Here is a 27654-nt window from a genome sequence, read left to right as displayed (position 1 = left end):
GAAGTTTTATTTTCTTAAATATTTTTCTCCTAAAGTATTAGTTCAAACAGCTTAATGGCTTGTCAAGATTCAACTTGTGAGAGAAAATTTATTTTACCTTCCGAAATTTAAATATTTTGATATTATTAATGAGAAATTATTTCTCGTTTTCTCATCTTAAATATATAGTATTTAATTATTAGTCTAAAAAAAAAATAAAGCCGTATAATTATCTGCTAAAATATCAACCATCCTATTTATATCATGAGTATAAAATGTATTGAAAGTTTCGTTATCTAAAGTTTAAAAATTTAACCAGTTATAGAACCACTTGCAGTAATTGGTTCAAAATTTCCCAATGGTGTTAAACACTAGTGACTTATTTAGTAAAGTTTTTAAGATGATGTTATGTGGAAGAGAAGAGATATTTAAAGGTTTTCACGTAAGTGGATAGTTATTCTTATTCACAGGAATAAATAAATTTTAAATTCATTATAATGAATGGATAATTATTTTAAATGCACACTTTGTACCATAATGATATTATATTTTGAAACAATTTTTTGTAAGTTAAAACAAATGTAATTATTCCATGTCTTATTTAAAATCGACTTTTAAAATAAGTGGGTTATTCATTTTATAGGTAAATCAAAGTGAGAAGTAGGTCTAATTATAGTATAAGAAAAAAATATTAAAAAATTTATTTTAATACTCATTTTATTTTGTTGATAAGTATTCCAAAAATTAGTTTTTAAGGAATTTAACATTTCTAAATTTTTTTCATTTATATTTATTTTATTGTCATATATGCATGAAAATTATTTTATTCTTTTATACATTTATTTTAGTTTTTATTTTTTTATTTATATTTACTACAAAAAATTTTGAAATATCGGTACAATTTTATAAACAAAAATATATTAGTTGGTAATACATATTTCACTTATTAACGAAAAATTCATTGGTACAAAGAGTGAGAATTTTTTGCTTATTTCTTCATTTACCAGTGGATTTTTTGTTGGTAAAATTCGTTGATAATGTAAATTTCACTTATGAACAAAAAAAATCGTTGATAAAATCTATTGATAAAACAAACGAGAATTTTTTCACCTATTTTTTTTCTTTGTCTGCGAGACAATGTTTATATATTATTTCTCTCGCATTTCTTTCTCATTTGCACAGGGAGCTTCTTCTTCTCCTACTTCTCCATCTTTCATTCCATCTTTTTCTTCTCTTCCACTTCATTGTAGCTACAAATTAAGACTATTTCCAACTTCGTTTAACAAGGTTACCGCTTTGTTCAATCAAGGCGCCTCCATCTTGATTTAGCCAAACTGACTCTATTCTTTCAAACCACACACTGCCACAATCGCACCCTTTGCTATAACTTCGGCTAACACCAAAGTTTATCACTAACCTTTAATGTGTTCTTCAGTATTGGTAAAAATAAATAAAAAAAATGAAGAAAGAGAGTGAAAGAAGAAGGAGAGCGAAAGGAGAAAATTAACCATATTGCGATATTTACCGACAGATTTACTGATGAATTTTCGGTCTGTAATTTCCAATAAATTTACCAACGAAATTTATGTCAATAATTACTAAAAAATGACCAATGAAAAAAATATGTCGACAAAATTTACCGAAAACGATTGTACCGACGTATTCTTTACCGTCGGTAAGCTGTCAGTATTTTAATCTATCGACAAATTTTACACATTATCGACAAATTTTACACATTATCGACAAATTTTGATTGTCCATAATATCAATTTTCCTTATAGTTTGCTACATATATGTATGAAAAGTTATTTTATTTTTATTTATATTTATATTACTATTACATGTTCATATAACTATTTAATCAATTACCAATCATTTATTATATATTATGTAAAAGTTAAACTAATACCAAATATACCAAATTTGACTCGTAAACTTATAAAAATTTACTTTGCATAAAAAATTATATAAATAACATTTTAATTAAAATAAGTTTATAAAATTATCTAACTTTTGAAATAAATATGTTCACATAGAGTTCATATAAATATCATAAAAGATAAATGGAAATGTAAAAATGTCTATGAAGAATACCTAATAATCTAATTTTCCACTACAAATTAAAAAAAAAAGTACAACAACTAAAACCAATTCGAAAATTAAAAACAAAGGAGGCGAGACCAGAGGATTGTTAAATTAAAAAGCAACCAAACAGCAGCAATTATTTTCAATGCGAAATAGTGCCTGTGAACAGACAAACACAATCGCGGCATATGCGACCCACGACAAGCGAAAGCGTGCCACGATGAGCAATAGTGAGTAACAACAACCTTGGACGATAATGACCACGACTATTAAAAATAATACTAATAATTTTATCTTAAGATAAATTATCAACAATCAAACATTTATATTAATTATAATATAAATATTGTTATTAGACGAGTATTGAAAAAAAAAATTCATTTAATAGGTTTAGGTATTGTCATCGTCATTGGTGAGTTTGGAAACCTAAAATAAATCATCGTTAATCTGGTATGTAATTTTCATAACCAGCATCGTGTTTTTGATTAATCTCTAGAGCGTCGGTTGAACCGACGCAACAATTTTATCTTTTTAATAATTTTTAAAGCTTAGTTTTTTGGGTGGTTGGACCGTTGCTCTTTGGAATATTAAAGAGTCACTTTTTTTTTGGTGGGTTGAACGATTGTTTTAGCCATTATTGTTGCAATTACAAAAGTTGGATAAGTTTCATATATGGGAGGTGGGTTGGAAACTGACACAGAACAGAAGATATTGTGTCCCTTTTCTCATTTTGGATGCATTTAAGTGGAAATCTAATCACACGATTTCTTGTACAAGAAAGTGGATGAAAGAAAGGGTGTTTAGTGAAAATGTAGATGGTGGAAAGATTTAAGAAGGATTTGTGGTTGTGGTGAGAAAGTTTGGTTTGAAGAGATTATGAATCGGGAAGTAGGATATATATGAAATTGTTGGAAGTCTCATGTTGACTAGAGATAAGAATAATTTATAGGTTATAACTGGGTGCAAACATCACTCTACAAATCGATTTTGTGGAGTTGAGTTAAGCTTAAAATCCACTTCTAATAGATATTTCATTTCTGAGCAGAATAGCCGTTTTCAAGTAGTGTTCGATCGATTAAATATTAAATCAATATTCGATTGATTGGTCTGAGGTTATCGACAAAAAAGATTTGTCTAAGTCACTTTGTTTATTTTTGTCCAAGTTAGTTCTTTTTTTGCCCAAGTTTCTTCTCTTTTTGTCTAACTCATTTTCTTCTTTTTTCTTTGTGAGTTTTGGGGGTATCCCCATTCATAGGTCAGAGATCCACATCTATGAATTGAAAGGTCCGAATTAGGATTCTCTTTTTGAATGACACATGGATGAGATTAGATCATTTAGGTTTTGTTCACTTGAATGGATTTGGAAGAGAGCAATTGAGGGAAAATTTGGAGTAAAGTTTGTGAGAATTAGTGTAAAATTTGATTAACGTGACAGATTAAATTTCGTTGAAGGTATTCATGGAAATGATTTAATTAAGTTAATTTTTATAAATTAAAATTTAATTGAAACAAAACTATAAGTAGAGATTTATTTGAATTTTTTTAGAAAAAAAAAATTATTAAACCTAAGAGAAACGAACAATAAATTTAATATTTTAATTCTTAGTAAACTATATTTTATCCTTACTTTAAATATAATAATTAAAAATTTTAAACTTTTACTAATGTTTCATATTTTATGTAGATGTTGTGTAAACATTAAAAATTAAATCAAGTATAGTTTAAGAAGTAAAATGACAATAGTAACAAAAAAGAAATATATGAAGAAAACAAAACAAATAAAAATAATAATAATTAAACAAATTAATTAGTGTGTTAGTGTGTGTTATTGAGTTCATTTAATTTATTTCTAGTTACACACTCATACCTATTTATTTAATTTAATTTATCTTTGATTGCATTTTATTTATTTCATTTAAATTATCTATGATTATACACTGATATTATTTAATTTATTTTTAGTTACATTTTATTTCTATTTATTTTTTTCATTTAATTTATTTTTAGTTATATACTAGTTCTATTTATTTATTTCATTTCATTTATTTTTTACATGTACTAATCCTTTATATAAACTCACATTTTTTATTATATTTTTTAATAATATTCTAATTCATATCTATCTATTTATTTAAAGTTCTTACTTTTATCTACTATTTTATTTTGTATTATTTTAAATATCATTGTTTTAGAATTTGATTAAATATATATAAAAGAATAATAACTACTTTAGGAACCCATTAAATACTTAGTACTATTGGATAGCCCATAAGGACAAATTTAGGAAGCAAGAGTTATTTCAGTTTATAAGGATTTATTATCGTACATTAGATGGTGTAGCAAGTTGGAAGAGGAATATGAAACTTGTGAATTAGGAAGAATAACATGATATATGGATATCTGATCCATCGCATTGACTTTGTGGTTTAGAGTGGTTTGTTTTTGTTGCAGGTACGATTTTCGACTTTCACTATCAATGGAAGACCCACACTTTTACCTTTTGGAAGATTTTCATGTTAGATGCAATACATGGTTTCTGTTGCTGCATTTCTATGAGCAGTTTTCATGCCATTAAGGAAGCTTCTGTAGGTGTTTAAATGAAGAACTTCCTATGAGTGAATAAGGAGGCAATGGAGTCTCAGCAATGGAGTGCTTTGTTCTAGTTTTTTTAATAAAGTACTGTATTTAACATATATTTGAAACATCTTAGGAAGACCTTTCACATAAACAAACATATAATAGAACATAGAAAGGGAGAAACAGCTAAAGCAAATGTTGTTTTCATGCTGGTATGTACTTGACATCATTGAGTCTAGCAGGAGCAAGACCAGGATTGTGTAAAATAGCCTCAAAATCCTGGAAGTGTTCATCCAACTGTGCCCTCAAGAAGGCCACAACCAATCCTCCCACAGTCTTTCTCATACACTTCTTAGGACCCTTCCCATTCTTGCACAAACACTTTGACAGCACGGTCCCAATTATCCCAGGTGTTTCATCGTCCAACATGTCCATGTGTCCATAATCTGCTGCAACAAAATTTGCACAAGGGGGTTTGCACTCGTTGAAATAGTCCACGTGGTTCTCCCCTTTAGGAGCACATGGTGGAAAAAGAACATTAGCCTTTTCTGGTCCCAATCCAGTGCCTATTACAGCAACGGGAACCTTCAAATTCAATGAGCGTGGCACCCCTGTCAGAATTTTAGGAGATGTTTTGCTAGCCTTACACTGAGATAATCCTCCCACAGGGTCTATGCCTATCAGTGCAGAAAACTTCAGCATCGTTTTAACATATCCTAGTGCCACAGAAAATGCAGTTTGTCCACCCTTACTGTGACCTGATAGAACCACTTTCTCCAATTTCGCTTCAACGTTCTCAGGAAGCAAAGGTTGAAGCCCCTTCACCAGCCAATCCACCACTTTTCCTGCAACCTTTATTTCATCGCATTCAAGCAAAGGCAAACTGCAGAACTAGAATGGTACAAGGAAAATTTGTGTCAGAGAATCCATTAAAAGAGTAACATATTTTTACAGACATTACATTCATTTGATAGAAAGTGTACATACCAGCTGAGGAGCAACAACTATGAATCCATGTGAAACTATGTGGGATAGGAGGTCACAGTAGTAACTTGGTGGAATGCAGAAACCATGGTAGAAAACTATTACAGTGTAAGCACCAGGCACAGTTGGTGTAAATATCAGCAATGGTTTTGGAGGTGAAGAAGGAGAATTTGTGTCAATGTTGAAATGCTTCCATTGGATACTTCCCTTTTCGAAAACATCTGTGGTCACCACTTTTGCTTCAGCTATCTTCGCCATCATTATTACTCTTTTCACACCAAACACGATCCTTCTAAGGATACTTTTAAAATCTTCCTCTGTCCATCTACCTTATATAGAGATACTCTTTGTCAGGTTTCAATATCTATTTTTTTCTTAATTTGTGCAAGATTTTAAATAACAAAAAATTAGAATATGAAAAATTAATATAATGAAGGTAAAATTTGTCGGCATGAGATAAAATTTAAGAACATGAAATTATATTTTTGGCATATATATTTTTTCAATTCATTTTTTTTTTGACTTTCTTTTCTTAAAAAAATATTAAAAATTGTATTTTATGATTATTTTATTTTTATATTATCTGTAAAGTGAATGTAAAAATGTATCGCTCAGTTATTACTTAAATTTTAAATAACTTTCTGTTTCATAAATTTTTTAATTGTATACATTAAAAAAATATCTAATTCAATTAAATCTAAAAGTATCATATTGTTTGATTGTTTCCACGTCTTTTTTTCCGTTTTTTAAGTTTGAGTTGAATTTTGCATCTTACAAGTCAATTGGAAAGTTCTTCTCCATTGTGATAAAGTGATAATACTATTTTTTGGATAGATATTTTTTGGGATCGAGACACTAACCCAAAATGTTTCTGTAGATATTTTTGTGAGACCGAGACACTAACCTTTTTGACATGATTTTTCTTTTCCTGACCTTTTGTGAATATCTTTTAATCAGATATCTTTGACTGTTAGTGGTGACCGAACGGTGTTGAATGTATGACCGTTCGGTATCTACATAACTGACGAGCGTTGTCTGGTTGACGAGCGCTGTTGTGGTTTGTGGTCGTGCTGACGAGCGTTGTTGTCGATGAGCATTGCTAGTAGATAGGTCGATCGGTCTTGGATGTTAACCGTTCGGCCTAGATATCATACTATACATAATGCCCCACAAGTCCGAGTTAACCGTTTGGCTTTAGCCAAGGTTAAGTATAGGACTTATATGAGCTTGGGGAAGGTCGTTCGTGTTCTATTGGTTGATTAACTTGTGATGGGAGTTCTTTTTAGAACTTTTTCCCTAAGTTGACTAGTGACTTTGATAGCCTTTTGTTTACCTGCAATATGAAGTTGACTCGTTGAATACTTTTTGGACCAAATGGTTGAATGTATGTGAAGCAGAACAGTCTAGTACTTGTGAAGCTGCATGGCTGAGCACTTTTTGCCGTTCGGTGTTGAACGTTCCCTATGTTTTGTGGACGACCCTGTAAGGCTGATTGGTCGAGTATCCGTGAAGCCAACGGGACCAAGCGCCTGTGAGGCCGGATGGCCGAGCGCCTGTGAGGCCGGATGTCAGAACGCCTGTGAGGCCTGATGGTCAAGCGCCTGTGAGGCCTGATGGCCGAGTGCTTGTGAGGCCGAATGGAGGAATCGAATGCATGTGATGCCGAATGGCTGAATACATGTAAGGCCGAACGGTCAAATGCATTTGATAAAGCGTGATGGCAATGTCATAAACGTTTTATTCCAACAAAAGAATTTAAACAACAAAAGTCTATGCCTTAAGAAATTGAAATAAGCATGATAGTAATGTTCACGTAAACTTTGAGATTTGTTGCGCGACACATGTTAGGAAGGAATTTTTATCGCCTGTGTCTTCGTTCGGTCCTTTGATATGGCCATTCGGTTTCTCTATGCTAAGACTTTTTTTTGGTAGGACTTTTTTTTCGGGTTCTTTCTTCTACAAATCTCTGCAGATGCCCCCTCGGATGAGCCTTTCTATCTCATCCTTTAATGCATCACATTCCTCTGTAGTATGTCATCGGTTTAGATGAAACCGACAACTTTTCCTTTCGTCACCGTCTTTTGGAGAAGACTTTTTCCGAATTGTAAGAAGCTCAATATTTATAGCTTCCTTTAAACTTTTACCTTGGGTGTGTTGAGGGGAGTGTAATGATTATACCTAGGTGTTCGAACGAAATCCTTGTGAAACGTACCTCCATTCCTGTCACTGTTGTTGAATGATTGCCTGCCTTCTTTCTTGCTTCCACTTGTAGAGATTTCTTATTGTTTCTTTCTTTGTGAGATTCACATGTCCTCCATATAGATGAACTCAATTACTCTTTCTTGGAGTTCTTCCATAGATTTTGGTGGTCGCGCATATAATTTTTCAGCAAAATATCCTGGTCTCAGATATGAAGGCAAATTGTTAATAAAAGAGTGACTAACCTCTTTAACCCGCCGTGCGGTTTCGTTGTACTCTTTCATGAAGGCCTTTAAAGTTTCCCCTTTTTCCTGTTTAATGTTTACTAATTCCGCCTGGGTTATCTCTTGTTTTGTATTGGAGGCGTATTGCCTTTTGAAGAAGGTTTCTACAGTGGCGAAGCAATCCACTATGTTTGGGGGAAGAGTGTTATATCACTCCAATGCCTCATCCTTGAGTGATAAGGAAAAGACTCTGCATATGACCGGATCACTATCCGTGTAGAACGCCATTGCGTTGGTGAAGATCTTGAGATGATTGTCGAGATCTGTCGAGCCATCATACTTCTCTAATGTAGGAGGATTGGTGTGCTAGGATGGCTGCCGATTACGACTTCTTTGGTTTTCATTCTCCTGGTTTGAGGCGGTCTGCTCGGTACAGGCTCGTTCTGCCCTAAGCGTCGCAATCTCCTCTACATGTTTTCGCTGTAACTCTTGTTGTGCCTGCACCTATGACTGTATGGTTCTTGCTTGGGCTTGTATTTGTGCTTGCATTCCTGCTATTAAATCTCTGGTATTCTGTTGTTCATCCATGCTCCTCGTGGTCACCATTTGAGCTTCTTCTGCTTGCTCTGGGCCCCACAGTGAATGCCAATACTATTAAATAAGTGATAGAGAAATAGAAGAGGTTCTTAAGGGACCACAATGCAATAGTTGAAGGTTAGGTTTCAAGAAACAAATTTGGAGACACTCATGTTAGAATGTGATGTTTTTATTGTTTTCGAAACCGTAATTTAAATATGAATTTAACTTTACGTTAGAAATGATAAAGACGAGTATTATATAAAAGAAATTATAAGTTTATTATTTTAAAATTTATAATTAAAATTTATATCAATTTTTTTATATAAATTAAACTCAGTTCCATTTATATGTTAACATATATGAAAAAAGAAATGATTGTAATCATGAAAAATTAAAGTGTGAAAAATCTTGAGATAAGAAAAGGTATAAAGATGAATAAATATATAAAAATATATCTAAATTATTGTCCAAAACTAGTTATAAAATTTGAAATTATAATATTTTTATGTATAATGTAGATTGGAAGAACACTACTAATTTTCTTACGTATAAGTTCTTCTAATGTTGGAGATTAGTTTTATGTCCCTCGTTCAGTGTATAGTACTTATGTATGAGACCATGGCTCTTGTAGATGACGATAAAATTTATAAGTGGACCATGTTTTTTTGGCTGTTACAAAATAATTGAAGGGGTATCAAACAAATGACACATGCAACGTACCCCACTTTAAAATATCATTTTGCTAGTATTGTGGCTATTAATAATAATAATAATTAAAAATGTTTAATGTAATCATATGTCAAGGATTTTAATCTAAAATCTTTTGTTATGGTGAAATAATTAATCTATGTACCATACCAACTTTCCTATTCTCATCCTAAATTCTTAAATATTGTTTGTTTTGAAATATAAAATTATGTCATAATTAAAAAATGTTTCAAAAAAAATATTTAAATTGTTTTTAATTTTGATTCATAAATAATATAAGATTATTGTGTGTATTAATAACACTATTTTTGTTATTTATAATAAGTAAATAATACTTTACAAAATTGAATTCAAAGTTAATGATATAAAAATAATGACAAGGAATTCAAAATAAACATTTTGAATATATTTGACACTTGGAAATGAAAAACGAGCTAGAATGCAATCTGTCACATGTAATTCGTGTGGGTTTTGAGAGCAGCCCAACAACATCATCGAAAAGTTTGTTGGGAACGACTTCTCCATTTCATGCACCCTTATCTCCTTTGTCCACCATAAAATTTTATTTTTTATTTTGTTCATTAGTATTTTACTTTTTTTAACATATAAAGATATTATACGAGAATTTTTAAAAAAAAATTAATATCATTAGTGTCTACCAAATAGACAAAAATTAAATTAATATTGAAAAAATTTGATTTAGAATCGATTTAAACTATGCTAAATTAATTAAATTTTAAAATAAAAATCCATTAATGTTAGGTAGGTTAACGTTAACTTAGAATTAGTCTTGAAAAGTCAGCCCTAAAAAGTCAATGTTCGTGATTTTGAAATCGAACTCGTGTGTGACGCTAATTTACCACTACGAGGTAAGTAACATAAACTTTTAGATATTGCTAGTAACTTTTCAGTTATTTTCTTCAAATAATCCATTAAATTAATGACACAGAGGAATTAACGATTAAATCTATCCCATTATAAATAATTATTAAGTAAAATTTACAATAAGGTGTCAATACGACGGAAATTATGATAATTGAGTTTATCACAAATTAAATTAATTAGAATCTTGTTTATACTTTTATAAAAACAATAGATTATTGTTTTCCGCAAAACTTGGCCATAAATTTTAACTCTTTCAGTAATATTTGTAAGAATTTAAATGGTTTAACATGCGGGTTATGTGTACTTTGTTTTTAGAATTATATTTTTGTTTCTTCATCTTTTATTAAATTTACTTTTAGCTCCTGGACAATTTTACATTTTATATTTAATTTTACTTATTATTTTTATTTCCTATAAATTTTAATTTAGTACCGACCTTAATTACCAATCTCTTCGCACTCTTAATCCATAATTGAGTACCCTTTTTTTTTACTAACATGAAAAGATGATACTTTTAATACTTTCATATAGCAAAATCTTAAGGTTCATACGCGAATTATTTGGATTAAGGGATCCGAAGTGACGAGTAAAAGAATTTGAAGAAATTTTTTTTATGAGAGTTTATAAATGATGTGATGAATATAATAATAAATTAAAAAAATATTTTAATGGATAAAGAAGTTTGCAAAACCATTGAAAGAAAACATTTGAGTTATTCAACGTATACATCATTTAGGACAAATCATCATAAAAACAATACTATAAACCTAAATATTTAACTTTACATAAAAAAAAATGAACTTTATAATAGCTTGCTTCATTTTTATAATAGGGTTTATTAAAGTCCAGAGTTTGTTGCTGAAAGAAGACTCATCTAGATTCGGGGAATTAGATACTTTAGAGTGTTAGCAGGAATGCAAATATGCTAAGTTAACTCCAAGTCATTCCTTACTTTAGTGATCAGCATAGAATCTCTTCTCCTTTTGCATGAAAATAAATATGGTAGAATGTTTAATATAAATGGTAGAGTCATGACACAACATCAGTGAAGAAAAAACTATGGCGAACGATACATCATCTGATTCTGATAATGAAATTATCGGAGCACGAGTAAAGCTCTTTGGACATGAAAAACCGATACATCAAGTTCTTGGAGGAGGAAAAGGTACCACATTAAATTCATGTTCATAGTTTTCTTATATGAATGAACTAGAGCAGCTCTACAAACTGTAAAACAGGTTTATAGAACTATATATAATAACATGATAATCCATGAACTGATTCTGATAATTGGGGAACTTGCAGTGGCAGATATGCTGTTATGGAGGGACAGAAATTTATCAGCTGCGCTTTTGGGAGGGATGACAGTGATATGGTTTCTATTTGAGATTGTTGAATACAATTTCGTGACTCTCCTTTGTCACATTTCCATCACCACCATGCTTGTGCTATTCATATGGTCCACAGCTGCAGATATATTCAAATGGTACCTATTTTTACTTAACATCAAATGTAACAGTGTCTATGAATATAGATCTACAAGATGATATAGGCATACATGTTCTTCTATGACATTATGATATTATTCCCTTTGATAAATATATCTTCAGGAAACCTCCCCAGATTCCAGACATTATTTTACAAGAATCTTTCTTCCAAAGTCTTGCTTACATTCTCCACAGAAGATTCAACCAGTTACTACCAATGCTCCTCCATATTTCATGTGGAATAGACCTGCCAATCTTTCTTCTGGTAACAACCAATATTCATTTTATTTCACTAAACTGAAAGTGGATTTCTTAATTAACGAATACGTAAACCTGACATTTCACTTCTCAAAACATTTTCAGAACATTGTGTCCCTCTATATTTTCTCAGTGATTGGAAGCTACTTCAGCTTTGTCAATCTGCTATATATTGGTAAGCATTCTTCATCTTTTTAGGTTAAATTACTCAACTGACTGTCGTAAATTATGATGTTATAGCAGTTTTTGCAGTCAGTAGCAAGTAATAAAGAAAACTCTGAATAATTAAAATGTAATTACATGATTAAAGAATTAAAGGAATAATTTAACCATCTCCTTAATATGGAGCATATGTGAATGTGAGTAACTTAACCCTATTTTTATATGTGATTTTATACTGAAGTTTGTACTAAGATGTCTGGTTTCTTGTTGGTGTTCATTGATGACAAGGTTTCCTGTGCGTCCACACGCTGCCAATTGTGTATGAACGATATGAGGAAGAAATCAACAATTGGGTGAGCGATATGATAATCGTTCTCAGAAAAAACTACAGGAGTTTTAAGAAGAACTACCTCAACAGAATTCCCAGAGGACCAGTAAAGCCAAAGAAAACCCAATAAACTGTTACACTTACACTCATCCCAACTTCAATATATATATATATATATATATATATATATATATATATATATATATATATTGTGCATTACATAAATAGCTGCTATGAGAGAAACAATGGTTATCACCAGAAAAACATACATAATATGTTTAAGTTTCTCCCCAAAAAAGCCATACAATGTAATAATTTTATTTTTCATACATGTCCAATTGTGTTATTCAATGGTGTTTTACATGGATTGTGTGTGATATACTTTTCAATAAAATCTAATTGTTATACTTTTCTTCACTAAACAATATATCGTGCGTGTGGTGTGGTATGTGAACAACGTTCTCTTTCAATATTCTCCACCTTTTAGGTTCCTCAAAGTTCTCTTGTGTTAGCATTCGGATATAAAGAGAAGCTGAGGTCAGACTCCAGAACACTTTGTCTGCTACTCTTTTGGTGAAAGGAAACATATATCAAACACTTCTACTTTTCTTTCATCTCATTTCTATTCCATTTTCTTTTTCTGTCTCCTTTTTTTCATCAATGATCACATCTGTCACTTCGTTTTTCGTCCATCTTTTCTTTTCTTGCTTCTTTCCTTATTACTCTCTTCCTTTAACTTCAATCCACTCCCTTAGAAGTCATCATCACAACTCTTAGTGAAAATGTATAATCATATCAGAAACTCATGTTATCTTTGTATTGTAGAAAAATTATAACCATCTCCACACCTTTTTTTCTATATCATTTAGTTTTTTCTTCTTTTTCTACATATATCTATATAGTCACTTATTATATATCTATCCCTTTTTTCACCTTTTCTCTTGTTCTTTTCTATCTGTCTTATTTCTGCCCAATTCACCATTTTTAGGTAAACAATTATCAGCTCTCTTGAATTATGGAGAAATTGAAGACTCGATGAAATTATAGGGACAAAATTAGCCTTAAATAAGTTTTAAGTTTGTACTGTATAATCAATTTTTTGTTTTCTCCATTAAAAATTTTCTTTGAATTGGATCTATAATTAGAGATCTAAAACTTATTTATGAAAAGAAAACATATAATAAAAGGGTCTCAAATATTTTTTGAATTGAAAACTATAATAGGATACCAAGTTCGAAATAACGGGTGCTGGTGATGAGATTACTAATTAATTGTTTCAAATCAGGCTTTTCCATGGTAATCAAATAGAGTCGAAGAATAATCCAAGATGAGTTTCCCACCAGGTACAGGTTGACTTCCATATACAAGTACGTGACATTACAATTGTGCTTGTCACATGAAGCATATATAATGCGTCTGATGTGGTGGTGCAGTAGTCTATGACCCACTTATAAGGTGGGAAACAGATAGCCCCTAGATTACAAGAATTCCACTAACATTATGACTACCTACAATGCGTCCAATAAAAATTAAACAGCTTCCAAAAGCCTCAAAACTTAGTCTTCTTATTTTTATTTATGCAATAAGAGTAATGTCAGTGGCTAGAGTACCACAGATTTTAAGTTTCTTCTTTTGGTTTATTACTTCAAAACCTAAATTTGCCTCTTATTTGTATTTGTCCTGTAATGATGGACTCTCATAGTATCTGTATGGTGAGTATAGAAGACCATCTCAAATTGATGAGTCTTTTGCCAGAGAAAGATTTAGGAAAAAGATATAACATCGATAAGATCTCAATCTAATTTATACAAAAGAATGATACTTTTTCTAACCCAAAACTTTAATACATTGAGATCATGAGTCTTCTGTACTTTATATGTTACTTAATTTCTCATTTTTATCTAATATAGAACTTATATTCACATTTTAGTCCCTACACAAATATTTCCTAATATAAGTTTAAAAAGACGTCAAAGACATGTATTAAGTGTTAAAGTTTAACTGTTTAACTGTTTTCTATTATTTTGTTTTCTAAATTCTACATATTGAGAATTCTATGTATAACATGTTTTTGTGAATAAAAGTTTCTTTCTCTCATTCTTATTCAAGTGTTTTCTTAGGATTAACTAGAACATATCTCCAACTATAGAGTAAACCTCTGAACCAATTGTTATAAGATTGCATATCAATGCATCAGTCTGAACTTTGTAAACGTTATTCGATAATCCTTTTTCATTTTATTTGTTACTGTAGTTTTCATGAAAAGGAATCAAGGATCCACTGTTGTTTTGCAAAATTAACATAAGGTTTTTAAAGTCTAATAAAGTAAAATGTCCGACTCATACAACTTCAACAGCTGTAGTCATGATTAAGCAATTTTGAACATTTAGTTTATTTTAACTGGAAAAAAGTTGAGCTATCAAATAATGTACATGTTTCTTGGACTTAAAACCTCGTAGAGTTAGCAGTAACTGTAGTATTGCTTAATTTCTGATACAGTTATCTGAAAAATATCAGTATCAGAATATAAGAAAAGATAGTGTAGTTATAGGTATAGCCTACAACAGATGATGTGGAGGATTTGCTATCAGAAAGGGCCAAGCATATAGGCTTTGAGCCTCTCTAATCCAGTAGTGGGAGCACCATTCTGAATTGTAATTGAGCAAATGATGTTAATTACAATGGTGCTTGCTGATGAAGAATTGGAAACATAACACATGGAGCATAATATTGATTAAGCAACTGCAAACCAACACATTCATGTGCCGTACAGCAGCAGTAGAATTTTAGGATAAAATCTGCTTTGAAAAGTTTGCATTTTGCGTTTTCCTAAAGAATCAACAACCATGCTTTATTGGTCTTCGTCCTCCACTGACAATGAGTGGAATCTCTAATAATGTTCTTTTATATAATTTCTAGTCTAAAAAGTGTTGGTAGTAGTACTATATAGAAACAGCCACTCAGCAAAATAATATTTTTCACTGCTGCTTAACTAGTTACAACCTCCCCAAGTCAGAAAAAAAGTTTTGCTTATGATAAACATGTCAGTTTTAAAAAGTCAAATCCATCGTGGTCGAAAGAATAAAAAAATTAATGATCTCTGGTTTATTTAAAAAAAATGGCTTAATATGATTGCCATTTTGTTTTTTTTTCAAAAAAAAAATAGTCTAAATATTTGTCATGTTCTTTTTCATTTTACATGTTTAAATTTTCTGTCTTTAATGATAGTTTTGTAATGATAAAACTTAAACTTAACTACTGTGGTGTATTAGATTTGTCATGTGTATTTTAAATGTTAAAAAGCTATATTTTATGTATTATTTAATTAAAACTAAGTTCATAAATGTTCAACTATTAAATCTGGAAGGAATACCTCAATCATTTCTGAGTTTAAAAACATTGGACTTTGCAATTAAGCATGAATGCCAATTTATTAGTTGAAAGTGATCACTGGAATCAATAGCATGATTACACGTTAGCTGCCACAACTAAATTTCAAGACAAGAACTGAGTGGTCCACCACAGTCTAAAGGAGCAATAACTTGGACTTTTCTAGGGTATGGAAAAATTTGAAAACGTCTTCAACAGCACACAAAGATATTTGTATTTTTTATTTATATATAGCTTATATAACAAGCATATATGTCCACTTCTGAAAAAAAAAACAAGGCCTATTCTCTGGTGAAAGTGAAAATTATTCAACAAAGTAGGAACAAATGGTGAGAGAATTGAGAGAGGTGAAAATTGTGGATGCAAATATTGGTTTCTATGGTAATGGCTATGCAATCTGGTTGATGATTTTGGTTACCTTTTGCATTATTCCAGCCATCATCTTTTCTTGTGCAGATGGTGTTTCCAAGGAGAAAAGTTCTGCAGCAGATGAAGAGCCTTATGGAGCTGCATGTGGTGCAGGATGTGGTGCTGGATGTGGTGCCTAGAGATCTTGTTTTGCTGCTATCAACTTCATGCATAGATATCTAGAAGAGTGAACTTCAGTGGCTATTGTAGTCTTAGTTTCTTATATTTCACATCGCAGCTTGTTGCTAAGGACTATGATTATTAGTATGGTAAGTTTGCTGACTGTTTTACTTGCAAATGTAAGCTGAGAAGTTCTGCAATGGATTTTGAATATGAACTTTGATCTCATGACCTCAAAGTGTATCTTTTTCTCCTATTGTTGTTTCTGTTAGAAATAATGAGTTATACATTGAATACAAACAAGGAAATGGATCAAAATTTAAGAAGATCTAGACACTAATCATTTTAAATTTTTTAACCTGAAATAGCATGTAATCTTTTATATAAACTGATTCATAAATCATTGACACCAAATCTACACAAATTTAAGTTTCCAACAATCAAATTTTTTGACTAGATAATCTTATACAGTGTATTAGTACACTGATATCAGACTATAGTGTGAAAGATTTTCTATTTGATGAATTTCTGGATTCAAAGTTTATTATCTTAAAAAATATCTAAAGAATATATTTGACTACTATATCATGTTGATCCTATCTTCAATATGCCTCTTCTAAAATATGCAAAGGTCCAATATGTTTTTAAATCAACTTTATTAGTTCAAGGAAAATAAGGATTTCTGTGTCAATGACAAAAATTTAAAAAAAAAAAAACACTATATTGATTGTTAAACCCATGCTAAATTAATAGAATTTATTGTAATGTTAATTCTAAATTAACCTACCAATTTCTCCAAAATCTTCACTAATCAAGACTAACATATTAATAATTACGAATTATTAATACACAGAGAAGTAATTTAGATACTTGTTCTATGAAGGAATGGTTTGGGATTACATTTTTAATGAATATAATTATTCTTTCTTAATCATATATTTAAATTCTATGGTTTACATAATTTATCAACAAAGGTCAAGATGGCCGAGTTGGTCTAAGGCGCCAGTTTCAGGTACTGGTCCGAAAGGGCATGGGTTCGAATCCCATTCTTGACAAAACTTTTAACCCATTCTTGACAAAACTTTTAATTTTTGAAATCACTCCACAAAAGTTAATTTTTCTATCAATAAAAACAAAGTCCATAATATTAACCAAGAGTGATTTATACTTTGAATGCACAGTTCCTTTTCTGATAACGTGAGATTTGTTCTTACAGCTGAACTTGAAGAAAAAATCATGTAAGTAGGCATGCCTTCTAACATAAGAGGAACAAAAGACACTTTTTTTACTTTTCCTAGGCTTCAGATTGTGCTTTGATTAAACTGCACTGCAACATACTCACTTAACAATTGATGAACTCTGTCTTCTGTCTTCAGAAACACTACTTGGTTTAACCTTACCAGACGTGACATCAGAATCAATGTCAGAAAATGAAGAATAATCTGCACATACCTTATTCTTTGATCCATAACATGACCATTGCCAGGCACACCTCAATGCTTGGTGACAGATTCTGCATGGTTGCTTGATGAAACATGACACACAGGCCAAAGGGCAACAGATACAAAGAAAACAACTGCTACAAATAAATTCAACAAATTTCTCTTTGGTTTTGTGATCTTGTTGCTGAAAAGATCCCAAACGTGAACAATTGCAAGGTTTGGCATGTCTTGTTGTATCAACATGTTCACTCCTCTGCCTCCTCCTCCTCCAATGGAAGAATGTAACTCTTTCTTTTTTCTCTTCAAGGGCTAGTTTGCACCCCATATCACTGTATGTGGGACCCATATGCCATCAAATTTTTGCTGAATGCTGATGAAACCCTGCAATCCTTGTGAAGGATTGTGAACTGTGAACATTTGCATGAAAATCTTCTCAGGAAAACCTTTGGAACAGGCTGCAGTTATTTCTTAATGAGAATATATAGATATATACATATATAACCCCTTTGTTCCTTGTTTCTTTGGTTTTCTGTTTTTTTGTCATAAAATAATATTGGTAGCCAAAGATGCTTCTTCAAATTCAAGATTCTCTCACGGCTGAGATAATCACAGTTATTGTAAGTTATTAGTTCAGAACAATAGGTATCCAATGTTTTTCATTCCTTTCTGATAATAATCTGCAAACCAGAATTCTTTAGGCAGAAAGCTTTTATAATGCATTAGCAGGAACACTTGTCTGCAACATAATTTATTCGTTTATCTCTACAGCACTTTATTTAAAGTGGAATAATGTAGATCACACAAGAAAGGCAGCAGAAAGAAGAGGCTTGAAATCAAAGCAAGGCATCTTCCCCTATCAGATCTACCTTCACTGTACACAACCACAATTTCAGCATCAGAATTCAAGTTTCTTACTTTCGGTACCATTAAATTGGATTCTGGTTACCCCGATATCTTTAATGTTACACCTTTCGTATAAAAGCTATTTGATAAGTGTAAACAAATTTGTAATAAAAGCTATTTGAAGGGTGTTAATGGATCCTTTAACCATACTTATCTAAGCTCTTTTATCATCAGCTTTTAACAAAAACCGAACAAGTAAGACGAATGTTCCAAAACCAAAGTGTTGCAAAGAAGATTTTAAACATAAACATACTTTTAAGTGTTCAGAAAAGGCCTAGAGGAAACACCCAAAATATAGTAATCATATAGAACTTTAGAAACAGAATCTAGAGTAAATGATGCATAATCAATCATAAATTTGTTTGAAAATTCATCTTTGACTCTCTTTTAAACCACTAGAATTACTTACTTTATTCTAACTAAAAAACATGTTGTGCTTTAGTCTCCATTAGTTATTAATCATCTCTCCCTAACCGTCAAGGAATCAAACTTTTTAAGCTGTTCATAAGCTTCCTTAGGTTCATACCTCTCTTTCACAAGTCCCCTAAATCATTATGTTTTTCTTCCAACATCTTTTGTTTATCATCTAATTTGAATATTACCCCAAAGATTGTTAAACGCAGTAGTCATGAGTGCATGTATTATAGTTTCTATAATCAAAAACCTGGATTTTGTATTTTCAACATGTTTCCAGAAATGCTTTTAGTTATTTTACATAAGGGCATGACTTAGAAACTTGAGACTTCAATTTAAGAAAACTAACCAATTAATCTTTTCTGACATGTTAAAGAATCTAACAAGAAAAAATTCAATGAATTTTTTGATTTTTTAGTATAAAAAATTTACATGAAACATTTGATAAAGGATTGTCATTGATATAATTTTTTAAATAATCATAATATAATAAATTGATTATATTTGTGATTGGAGTGAAGTTAGATACACTGTCTAACCTTAAAAGTGAATGATTCCAAAAGGAAAATGTTTATTCAACTGGTTCAATTTCGGTTCATCCATCATTAATGCAGCGAGTTTTACTTTTTTTGGTGGATGATGATGGCTAGCCTTCTTGAGTTCCAAACAGTGGAGTCCCTAAGCCTAACCCTCAAGAACACACTCTCTAGATTGATTGAACAATGCAAGAACCTGAGAGAGCTCAAAAAAATTCATACCCAGATTCTAAAGTCCCCAACTTTACACAATAGTGACCAATATTATCTAGTTACCCGACTCCTATATTTTTGCTCCTTTTCGAATTATGGTTCTTTCAGGTATGCCACCAATGTTTTTCATATGATCCAGAACCCTGATCTTCGTGTCTACAACATCATGATCAGAGCATATACAAACATGGAGGGAGGTGATGACACTCATTATTGCAAGGCCTTGATGCAGTATAAACAAATATTTTCCAAAGAGATTGTGCCCAATTGTCTCACGTTCCCATTCCTTTTAAAGGGTTGCACTAGGTGGCAGGATGGTGCTACTGGCAAAGTTATTCATGCCCAAGTGATAAAGTTTGGATTTTTGAAGGATGTTTTTGTTGGCAATTCTTTGATCAGCTTGTACATGGCTTGTGGGATGTTGAACAATGCCAGCAACGTGTTTGATGAAATGTTGCTTACAGATGTCGTCTCTTGGAACTCAATGGTTATTGGGTGTTTGAGAAATGGAGAACTTGACATGGCAATGGACTTATTTAGGAAGATGAAGGGGAGAAATATCATAACTTGGAATTCCATTATTACAGGATTGGCTCAGGGAGGGAGGGCAAAGGAGTCACTTGAGCTTTTCCATGAAATGCAGCTTTTGGGCGATGATATGGTTAAACCTGATAAGATTACAATAGCTAGTGTCCTTTCAGCTTGTTCTCAACTTGGTGCCATAGATCATGGGAAATGGGTGCATGGTTATCTGAAAAGAAACGGCATAGAGTATGATGTGGTAATTGGAACAGCACTTGTCAGTATGTTTGGCAAGTGTGGGGATGTGCAGAAAGCGTTTGAAATCTTCAAAGAGATGCCTGAGAAGGATACTTCAGCATGGACAGTGATGATTTCGGTGTTTGCTATGCATGGATTAGGTTGGAAGGCTTTTGATTGCTTTTTAGAGATGGAAAGAGCTGGAGCAAAGCCAAACCATGTGACATTTGTTGGATTATTGTCAGCTTGTGCTCATTCTGGTTTGGTAGAACAAGGTCGTTGGTGCTTTGAGGCAATGAAACGTGTTTACTCAATTGAACCGCAAGTTTATCACTATGCTTGCATGGTTGATATTCTTAGTCGAGCCAGGCTGTTTGAAGAGTCGGAGATTCTCATAAGAAGCATGCCGATGAAGCCGGATGTTTATGTCTGGGGTGCATTACTTGGAGGTTGTCAGATGCATGGGAATGTAGAATTAGGAGAAAAAGTAGCTCTTCATTTGATAGACTTGGAACCCCATAATCATGCTTTCTATGTTAACTTGTGTGATATATATGCCAAAGCTGGCAGATTTGGTGCTGCCAAAAGAATTAGGAATTTTATGAAAGAAAGAGATATAGAAAAGAAAATCCCGGGTTGTAGCATGATTGAAATCAATGGAGAAGTTCAAGAATTTTCAGCTGGAGGATCATCTGAACTTCCCATGAAAGAACTAGTATTGATCTTAAATAGATTAAGTAGTGAGATGAAGATACGAATACGTTGAATTATGAGCATAAGCATGTGCTTACATGACAAAATCTGCACATTGCCCTGTTAAACAACAGTGCAGCAATCAATTGCGGTGGCATGTGATATAATTTCTGTTCAACCATCACTCCACGATCTAGGCACTTTTATGTTGTTATTTAGGTTACAGTTGCCGCTCTGTAGACTGATGGAATTTTCATTCATTTCAACAAAGTGCTTTGGGACAGTTGCAAGGGACATACAAGGAAAACTCTAGTTGCTTTGAGTTTATAATCTTAGATTTGAAACTTCTGAAGACAAATTGATGCGATATAGACACTAAACTCTTCTAAAGAATGTTTGGCATCTTGTCAATAGAATCTTCACCGCATGTTTAATGAACATTTTACTTTCCCATTTAAATATCTGGTGATGGAATTGAATTATATACAACGCAATGCCATTTGTTGGCTGAAAATGACTAACCATAATCTGAAAACAACATTGCTATTTAACAGGAAGAAAAAATCTCCAACACAAAAGGGTATGGAATACAGGGACACGCGTAAAGAAGCATATATTGTAGGACCATAAACATAGTAGGTGTTGTTTTCCAATCAAATTTGGATTAGAGTTTTACTTGACTAATTTACATTACATTATGTGCATTGCATATTACCGAAGTGAAACACTAAATATGGTTAGAGAACAACATTTACAGTACCTAGTAAGTATTCTCCTGTATTAATGTATAATTTAATTTGATTTCTCAGTTCAGATTGAATACAAAATTCTAAAATTTCTAATCATGACAAAAGACTACCACAAGGTAAAAACCACTACATTCAAAGAATTAAAAGCAAGCACCAAATAGCTTAACAGCAGCAGCCCAAAGGCATCTCCGGATGTCTGTTATACAATACAAGCAAGCAATTTAAGGTTGATTTGAAATCTTGACTGCCGGTACGCAGTTGCAGACTTGTATCATCTCTTATTCTTTCCTTCATCAATTTCTCTCCTTCCTTTAAAACCAAGATCAATATCTTCTTCATCTTCATTTTCAGGGTCATCTATTTCCTCCTCCCAATCAGAATCAAACTCCTCTTCATCTTCCGACAATGTCCGTTTCCCTAGAATTTCCTTCATCAACTCCTCGTCAGCTTCTATAGGCTTCCCCACTAAAGACCTCTGTAGTATAGCTTCAAACACAGAAGGAATAGCCTCAGCATCACCCTCTTGAAGTTTTGCGACACGCCTCTTCAACTCTTCAACCCAAATACAAAAAATAAAATTCTTCTTAGCAAAGACTCAAAAGATCAAAATCTGAAACCAAAGATTAAAATACAAACTGGCTCTTTCAATCAGTTGGCATTTCCATTAAACCTTATTTCATAACACCAAATGTTACCACCATGCTATCTAACAAATTATTTTAACAACCTTGTATAAATAAACTTATATCGTCCTCGGAAATTTAGTAAAAAAACTCCCATGAATTTCACATAATAATAAGAAAAATTATATATAAACATTTACATTGCTAAATAATTAAAATATGTCATATTATGATAAAAATGGTTAGCTTTTATATAAATTACTTTCCCATAACCCTTTTAGTTCGATAGTAGGAAGATGGAAGAAAATAAGAATTTGAACTAAAAAGAAAGTGAAAGGAGATTTTTTAATTTTATTTCTAGAAGTCAATTCCAATTTTACTTTCTTTTTCTCTGTAAGGATGCTGCAGGAAATAGAAAAGAGTGATGACAGAGGAAAGAGAATATTCAGAGATGAAGAGAGAAAATTTCAGAGGGAATTTTCTGTTATATCGTCCTCCCCCTCTGTGTTACAATATTGTATTATATATGCGCTTGGCTCTGCCTTGCAGTACGGATCATGTGCATATAACAAATAAAGGAAAAATATAAAATAATTCCAATCATTTCTTGCTAACCGAATTCCCCTTCTTACTGGGCACGTGACCACATAATCCTTTAGGTAACGTGGCTGTTTTGTGGTTCTTTTGACTCTCTCCTCTAACGGTTTCTCAACAGCTGAAGCTGGAGTAACAGCTGTGTTTGGGCTTCTGGAAGGAGTGAGGGGAATGGGCCCTTCAGCCCTTACATTCTCCTTCTACTTTCTCTCCAATCAAATAGAAGAAAATTTACTGTCATCCCTGCTTTCTTTTTTGTCTCAAACAAAACATAAGCTATTTAATCATATCTAATAGATGATTTTTTTATGAATTCGTATTATAAATTCGCAACACAAATAAATTAACATCTAATAATAAAGAATAAGATTGATTGGCGTGAGTGTTCAAAGAAGCATTACATCAAACACGTCAAAGGCACCCAAGTAATTAAGAAGAAAGAGAGAGCAGAAATTGAGGAAGAGAAGTATGAAAGTGCGAAGATGGGTGTTACCTTCGTTGCTAATGTCTTCAACGAGGGAGTGGGGTTTGTCAGAAGCATTGGAGCGAGAAGAGAAGGAAGTGAGAGCGGTAAGAGAGAATAGGGAAGCGGTGGGAGAAAGACGAAGTCGGCGCGCGTGGGAGGACAGGCTTCTGAGAAAGATCGCATTCATGTTTTTGTCAGTGTTCCAAAGAGGTTCCTCCTACGTTGCCAATTCAAGCAAAATCCACAACCTTGATGGTTAATGGTACCAAATCCAAGGAACTTTCTTCTACGTTGAAATTAATAAAATTCAAGAACCATTTAACAATTTATTAATTTTAATGACTGTAGGCGTTTTTTTCCTACTATTTGAAATATTTGAGAAGTTTATAGCATGTTATCTTTTAATTTGTTGTTTTATTAATTCTATTTTTTTAATTAAAAGGTGATTGTGTATTAGTGATTCTGGTTTTTCTTTAACTTTTCATTCACTTGAAAAGTTGGGTTTCTCAAGACCCCGTTAAAATATTTTTGAGCCTTGTTTTTCTCTTTTTACACACCCAATATTTACACCATGTTGCTCTCCGCTCTTTTTACACAATATTGCACTCTTACTCTTTTTCATTGCTAGAATGACTTCCTCTTCCCAAAACACTTCATTTGAAATATATTTGATATTATGTTAGGTCATATTATTCTTATCTGCAATCCATAATTACCTTAATACCCTTCAACTTGCTTCGTCTTTTAACATTGATGAAAGTTCGTGATGACATTAATGATTGTTTCCTTTTTCATTAACCAATTGAATCAATTTAGGTATGCATACTTGCACTCCCCATATTTTGGAAACATAATGCAACATTTTGCTACGTTTTTATATGTATTTTTTTGTCTATGCTTGTAATGCTTATGGTCTCTATGGTGGTTGGTGGTTACGGTGATGGTCACAGTGTGCTATTGGTGATGATAGTTCTGATGGACTGGTGGTGTTGTTTGTGGTGTGTAGTGTTGTGTATTGCAACTCAAAATTTTATTGGAGTGTTTGCGTCGAATTCTTCAAGCCGGGTGGTTGGATATTTGTCAAAGGCACTCCAACGCTTAAGTCATTAACATGACCGAATGGTCTGTAATGCATGTATATATTGTATCGTAAGCAATATGTCTAGAAATTGTACCTGAAACTCTTATTTATACGGATTGTAATGGACTTTTATCTTTCGTGGGCCTGATAATGGCTCAATCATACCTTAATCTTCATTAAAGGCTTTAATGAGTCATTAGTGTTTAACAATGTAGTCGACCTAGTGAGGGTCGGTCGGGATGGCCGATCAGAAGGGTGGTCGGCTAGGGATGTCAACCTGGGTGGGCGGCCACTCGGTTCTGCTAATCGGTCACATTGACGCTCGATCTTGATGGTTGACCTGGATGGACGACTTTGGATGACCACTCGATCCATGTGTGGTCGAACAACGTTAGCTTGGACGCTCAGTCTTAATAGTCGACCTCGATAAACATTCAGTTTATGAATGATGGACGTTCGGTTTATGATGAACAATCTCGCTCGGTTTATGTGTGATCGGACAGCATTAGCTTGGATGTTCCATCTTAATATGACCGACTAGAATCGATGGTTGGGAAGAACTGGACCAGCAGGTAAATAGTTAAAGATCACCGCAGTTCGAAAGGCGATATACCTCAACCGGTGTTCGTGAAATCATAACCTAATTTCGAAGTTTGGTTTAGGAGGGACCACTTCAACATACGGTAATGTGTTTTCATATGTTTTTTATTATTTTAATATTTGTTATGTTTTAAAACGTATTTGGACATTCGGTGATGTATTTTTATATTATTTTTATTTACTTAATAGTTTTTTATATATATTATCATGTTTTACTTTTTAACTTATATATATTCTTTTACAATAAATCTTTTTTTAAGAATTTTGTATTTAATTTATAATATATTAATATTTTATATACATTATTTAAATTGTAATATTTATGTGCTATTAATTTTTTAATGTGTTGTTATTTTTTTATTATTTCGTTTTTAATATTTTTTTATTATTTATGATGTATTATTTAACTTTGTAAATATTATTTTCTATGTTTTAGTGAGGAAGGGTTTTTGAACGTCAGAGAGGGTTTCTTCTCGAAAGTGTGTGAGAAAGGAGTGATTTTTGGGGTGTAGGGTTTTCGTTTTAAATTTTCAAACACGGTCTTAGTCAAAGATTTCTCTGAAGTGTGCATAGGTTTTGCAGATTTTGAGAATGTTATTAAGGTCATTACGGGGGTACAGGATGAGAATACGAAGATACAGGAGGAAGAGCTCTATTTGTTTCCATTTTGTAGTGAAATCGCAAATCAATCTCTTTATTTATTTATTTTTTGCCTTAATTTAGTTTCTAATTTAGACAAAATTAATTAAATTGGCTAAACAACTTTAAATAAACAGTGACTATACATATTTTTGTTAAGTTTTAAAATGACTGACTTAATAAAAATGTTGGTGATGTAGAATTGGTTTTTTTTAAAAATAGAAAATTGGTAAATATTAGCAATCTTGTCACTTGTGGAGCCAACCAATACAACTTGTGATTCAATGAGAGATCTTACCTGAGAGATACTCACGGGTAGCGGATATTTTAATATTCACATGAATACTCGCATGTTTTTTTCAAAAACGCAAGAAATCAATCTCGCTCTCAAAGATGTTGCATTTTTTCTTCTCAACACCATAAAACTCCTAATGTTTCGCTTCAAAATACACTATGATTCGTCCTCTCTCACCCTCACGAACAAGTCAGCATCCCCTCCTTCCATTCTCTTACTCACGCCGCACATACCTCCCAACATCTTAGAGTTTGCGATTTTCAAAGAGAAGAAAAAATAATAAAAAAAGAGAAAAATGACTAGGGTTTTTTTTTCTCTCCTTAACTCTCGTAGGCTTCTCTCGTAGGCGACGAAGATGGTCTGGGTCGGTCGGAGCAGAACGCGACGCTTCTAAGTGGATGGAGGACAGTCCACAAGTGGAGAAGAGATGACTACTCTCTTTGAATTGAAAACCCTAAGGTTCGTGAGTTATGAATAAGAAGAGATAATAGAGTTTGGGCCAGAATTTGGGCTTGATAATTGGAAAACAGGTATCCAATGGGTATCCACAAGTTGAAAAAAATCCACAGTTTTTGGTATCCGATAAGTAGCAGGACGAGTAACATATACAATTTTTTACATGAGTCGGATTACGAATAGACACTATCCGTGTCTAACCTGTTGTTATCCCTAGTCGCACCATCACCTACAACATAACCTTGCAACACCACAACCAAAATTGATCTATTATATATCACACTTCCAAACAACACAACCTAACAACATTTTCACCTTTAGGCTTGCTTGTAACCCCGTTCACGACAAAGAAGGATGCCTATGCCAGGGAGAAGAAGGAGCAGTGTGCCTCCTAACAACACAAAAAAAAAAGTGTACCAAAAACATATTTGTAAACAATAAAAAAAAAAGGAATGATTATAAATCACCATCGTGTTAAGATTCTTTTCAATTTTATTAATGAACACTTGAATGAATCTTTCTCAGTAAAATATCAAATCTAAACCAAATTAACAAAGTATCAAATAATTTTAGAAATAAAATCTTATTATAACATTATTTGATATTTCATTGATTTTGGTTAAGAAAGATCTTTTACACATAGTCAAGAAAAAAGATCAAATAACTAAATCTAGCATAAAAGATAAGTCACATTTCTATCTAGCATAAAGGACAAGTGACATTTCTACCACCCATCTTGAGTGTCGTATTCCATTTTGTTGATAAGTTTTGCATTGAGATACATAGGTTTTCAATGTAACTAAAATCAATTAAGAATG

General features: G+C 32.3%; 4 protein-coding genes, 2 long non-coding RNA genes and 1 other non-coding gene across 7 annotated transcripts; 5 read left to right on the top strand and 2 right to left on the bottom strand.

Moving 5' to 3' along the window:
- Positions 1–4479: 4479 nt before the first annotated feature.
- Positions 4480–5915, bottom strand: LOC108345122 (chlorophyllase-1). The gene is made up of 2 exons (XM_017583694.2): positions 5629–5915; positions 4480–5532 (listed from the first exon to the last, which is right to left on the bottom strand). Exons 1-2 carry the CDS (start codon positions 5884–5886, stop codon positions 4846–4848), a joined length of 945 nt encoding a protein of 314 aa, XP_017439183.1. The 5' UTR covers positions 5887–5915; the 3' UTR covers positions 4480–4845.
- A 5321-nt stretch (positions 5916–11236) lies between these two features.
- LOC108345264 (reticulon-like protein B9) lies at positions 11237–12866 on the top strand. Its single transcript, XM_017583851.2, has 5 exons — positions 11237–11385; positions 11526–11706; positions 11831–11972; positions 12071–12140; positions 12416–12866. Exons 1-5 carry the CDS (start codon positions 11280–11282, stop codon positions 12583–12585), a joined length of 669 nt encoding a protein of 222 aa, XP_017439340.1. The 5' UTR covers positions 11237–11279; the 3' UTR covers positions 12586–12866.
- A 3248-nt stretch (positions 12867–16114) lies between these two features.
- On the top strand, positions 16115–16601 carry LOC128193537 (uncharacterized). The gene is made up of 2 exons (XR_008244843.1): positions 16115–16226; positions 16302–16601. It is a non-coding gene; the product is annotated as an uncharacterized LOC128193537 (long non-coding RNA).
- A 746-nt stretch (positions 16602–17347) lies between these two features.
- Positions 17348–17428, top strand: TRNAL-CAG (transfer RNA leucine (anticodon CAG)). Its single transcript has one exon. It is a non-coding gene; the product is annotated as a tRNA-Leu (tRNA).
- An 897-nt stretch (positions 17429–18325) lies between these two features.
- LOC128193538 (uncharacterized) lies at positions 18326–18865 on the top strand. Its single transcript, XR_008244844.1, has 2 exons — positions 18326–18432; positions 18584–18865. It is a non-coding gene; the product is annotated as an uncharacterized LOC128193538 (long non-coding RNA).
- An 813-nt stretch (positions 18866–19678) lies between these two features.
- Positions 19679–21771, top strand: LOC108345137 (pentatricopeptide repeat-containing protein At5g66520). Its single transcript, XM_017583712.2, has one exon. The coding sequence runs from the start codon at positions 19769–19771 to the stop codon at positions 21404–21406; it is 1638 nt and encodes a 545-aa protein (XP_017439201.1). The 5' UTR covers positions 19679–19768; the 3' UTR covers positions 21407–21771.
- A 312-nt stretch (positions 21772–22083) lies between these two features.
- Positions 22084–24097, bottom strand: LOC108345157 (uncharacterized). Its single transcript, XM_017583735.2, has 2 exons — positions 23793–24097; positions 22084–22634 (listed from the first exon to the last, which is right to left on the bottom strand). The coding sequence occupies exons 1-2, from the start codon at positions 23950–23952 to the stop codon at positions 22354–22356; spliced, it is 441 nt and encodes a 146-aa protein (XP_017439224.1). The 5' UTR covers positions 23953–24097; the 3' UTR covers positions 22084–22353.
- Positions 24098–27654: the final 3557 nt, after the last annotated feature.

The sequence above is a fragment of the Vigna angularis genome, chromosome 8 (genome assembly GCF_016808095.1).
Source record: "Vigna angularis cultivar LongXiaoDou No.4 chromosome 8, ASM1680809v1, whole genome shotgun sequence".
NCBI classification, from domain to species: Eukaryota; Viridiplantae; Streptophyta; class Magnoliopsida; order Fabales; family Fabaceae; genus Vigna; species Vigna angularis.
The sequence above is the reverse complement of the archived record's forward strand: the minus strand, read 5'-3'. Positions and strand labels throughout refer to the sequence as shown.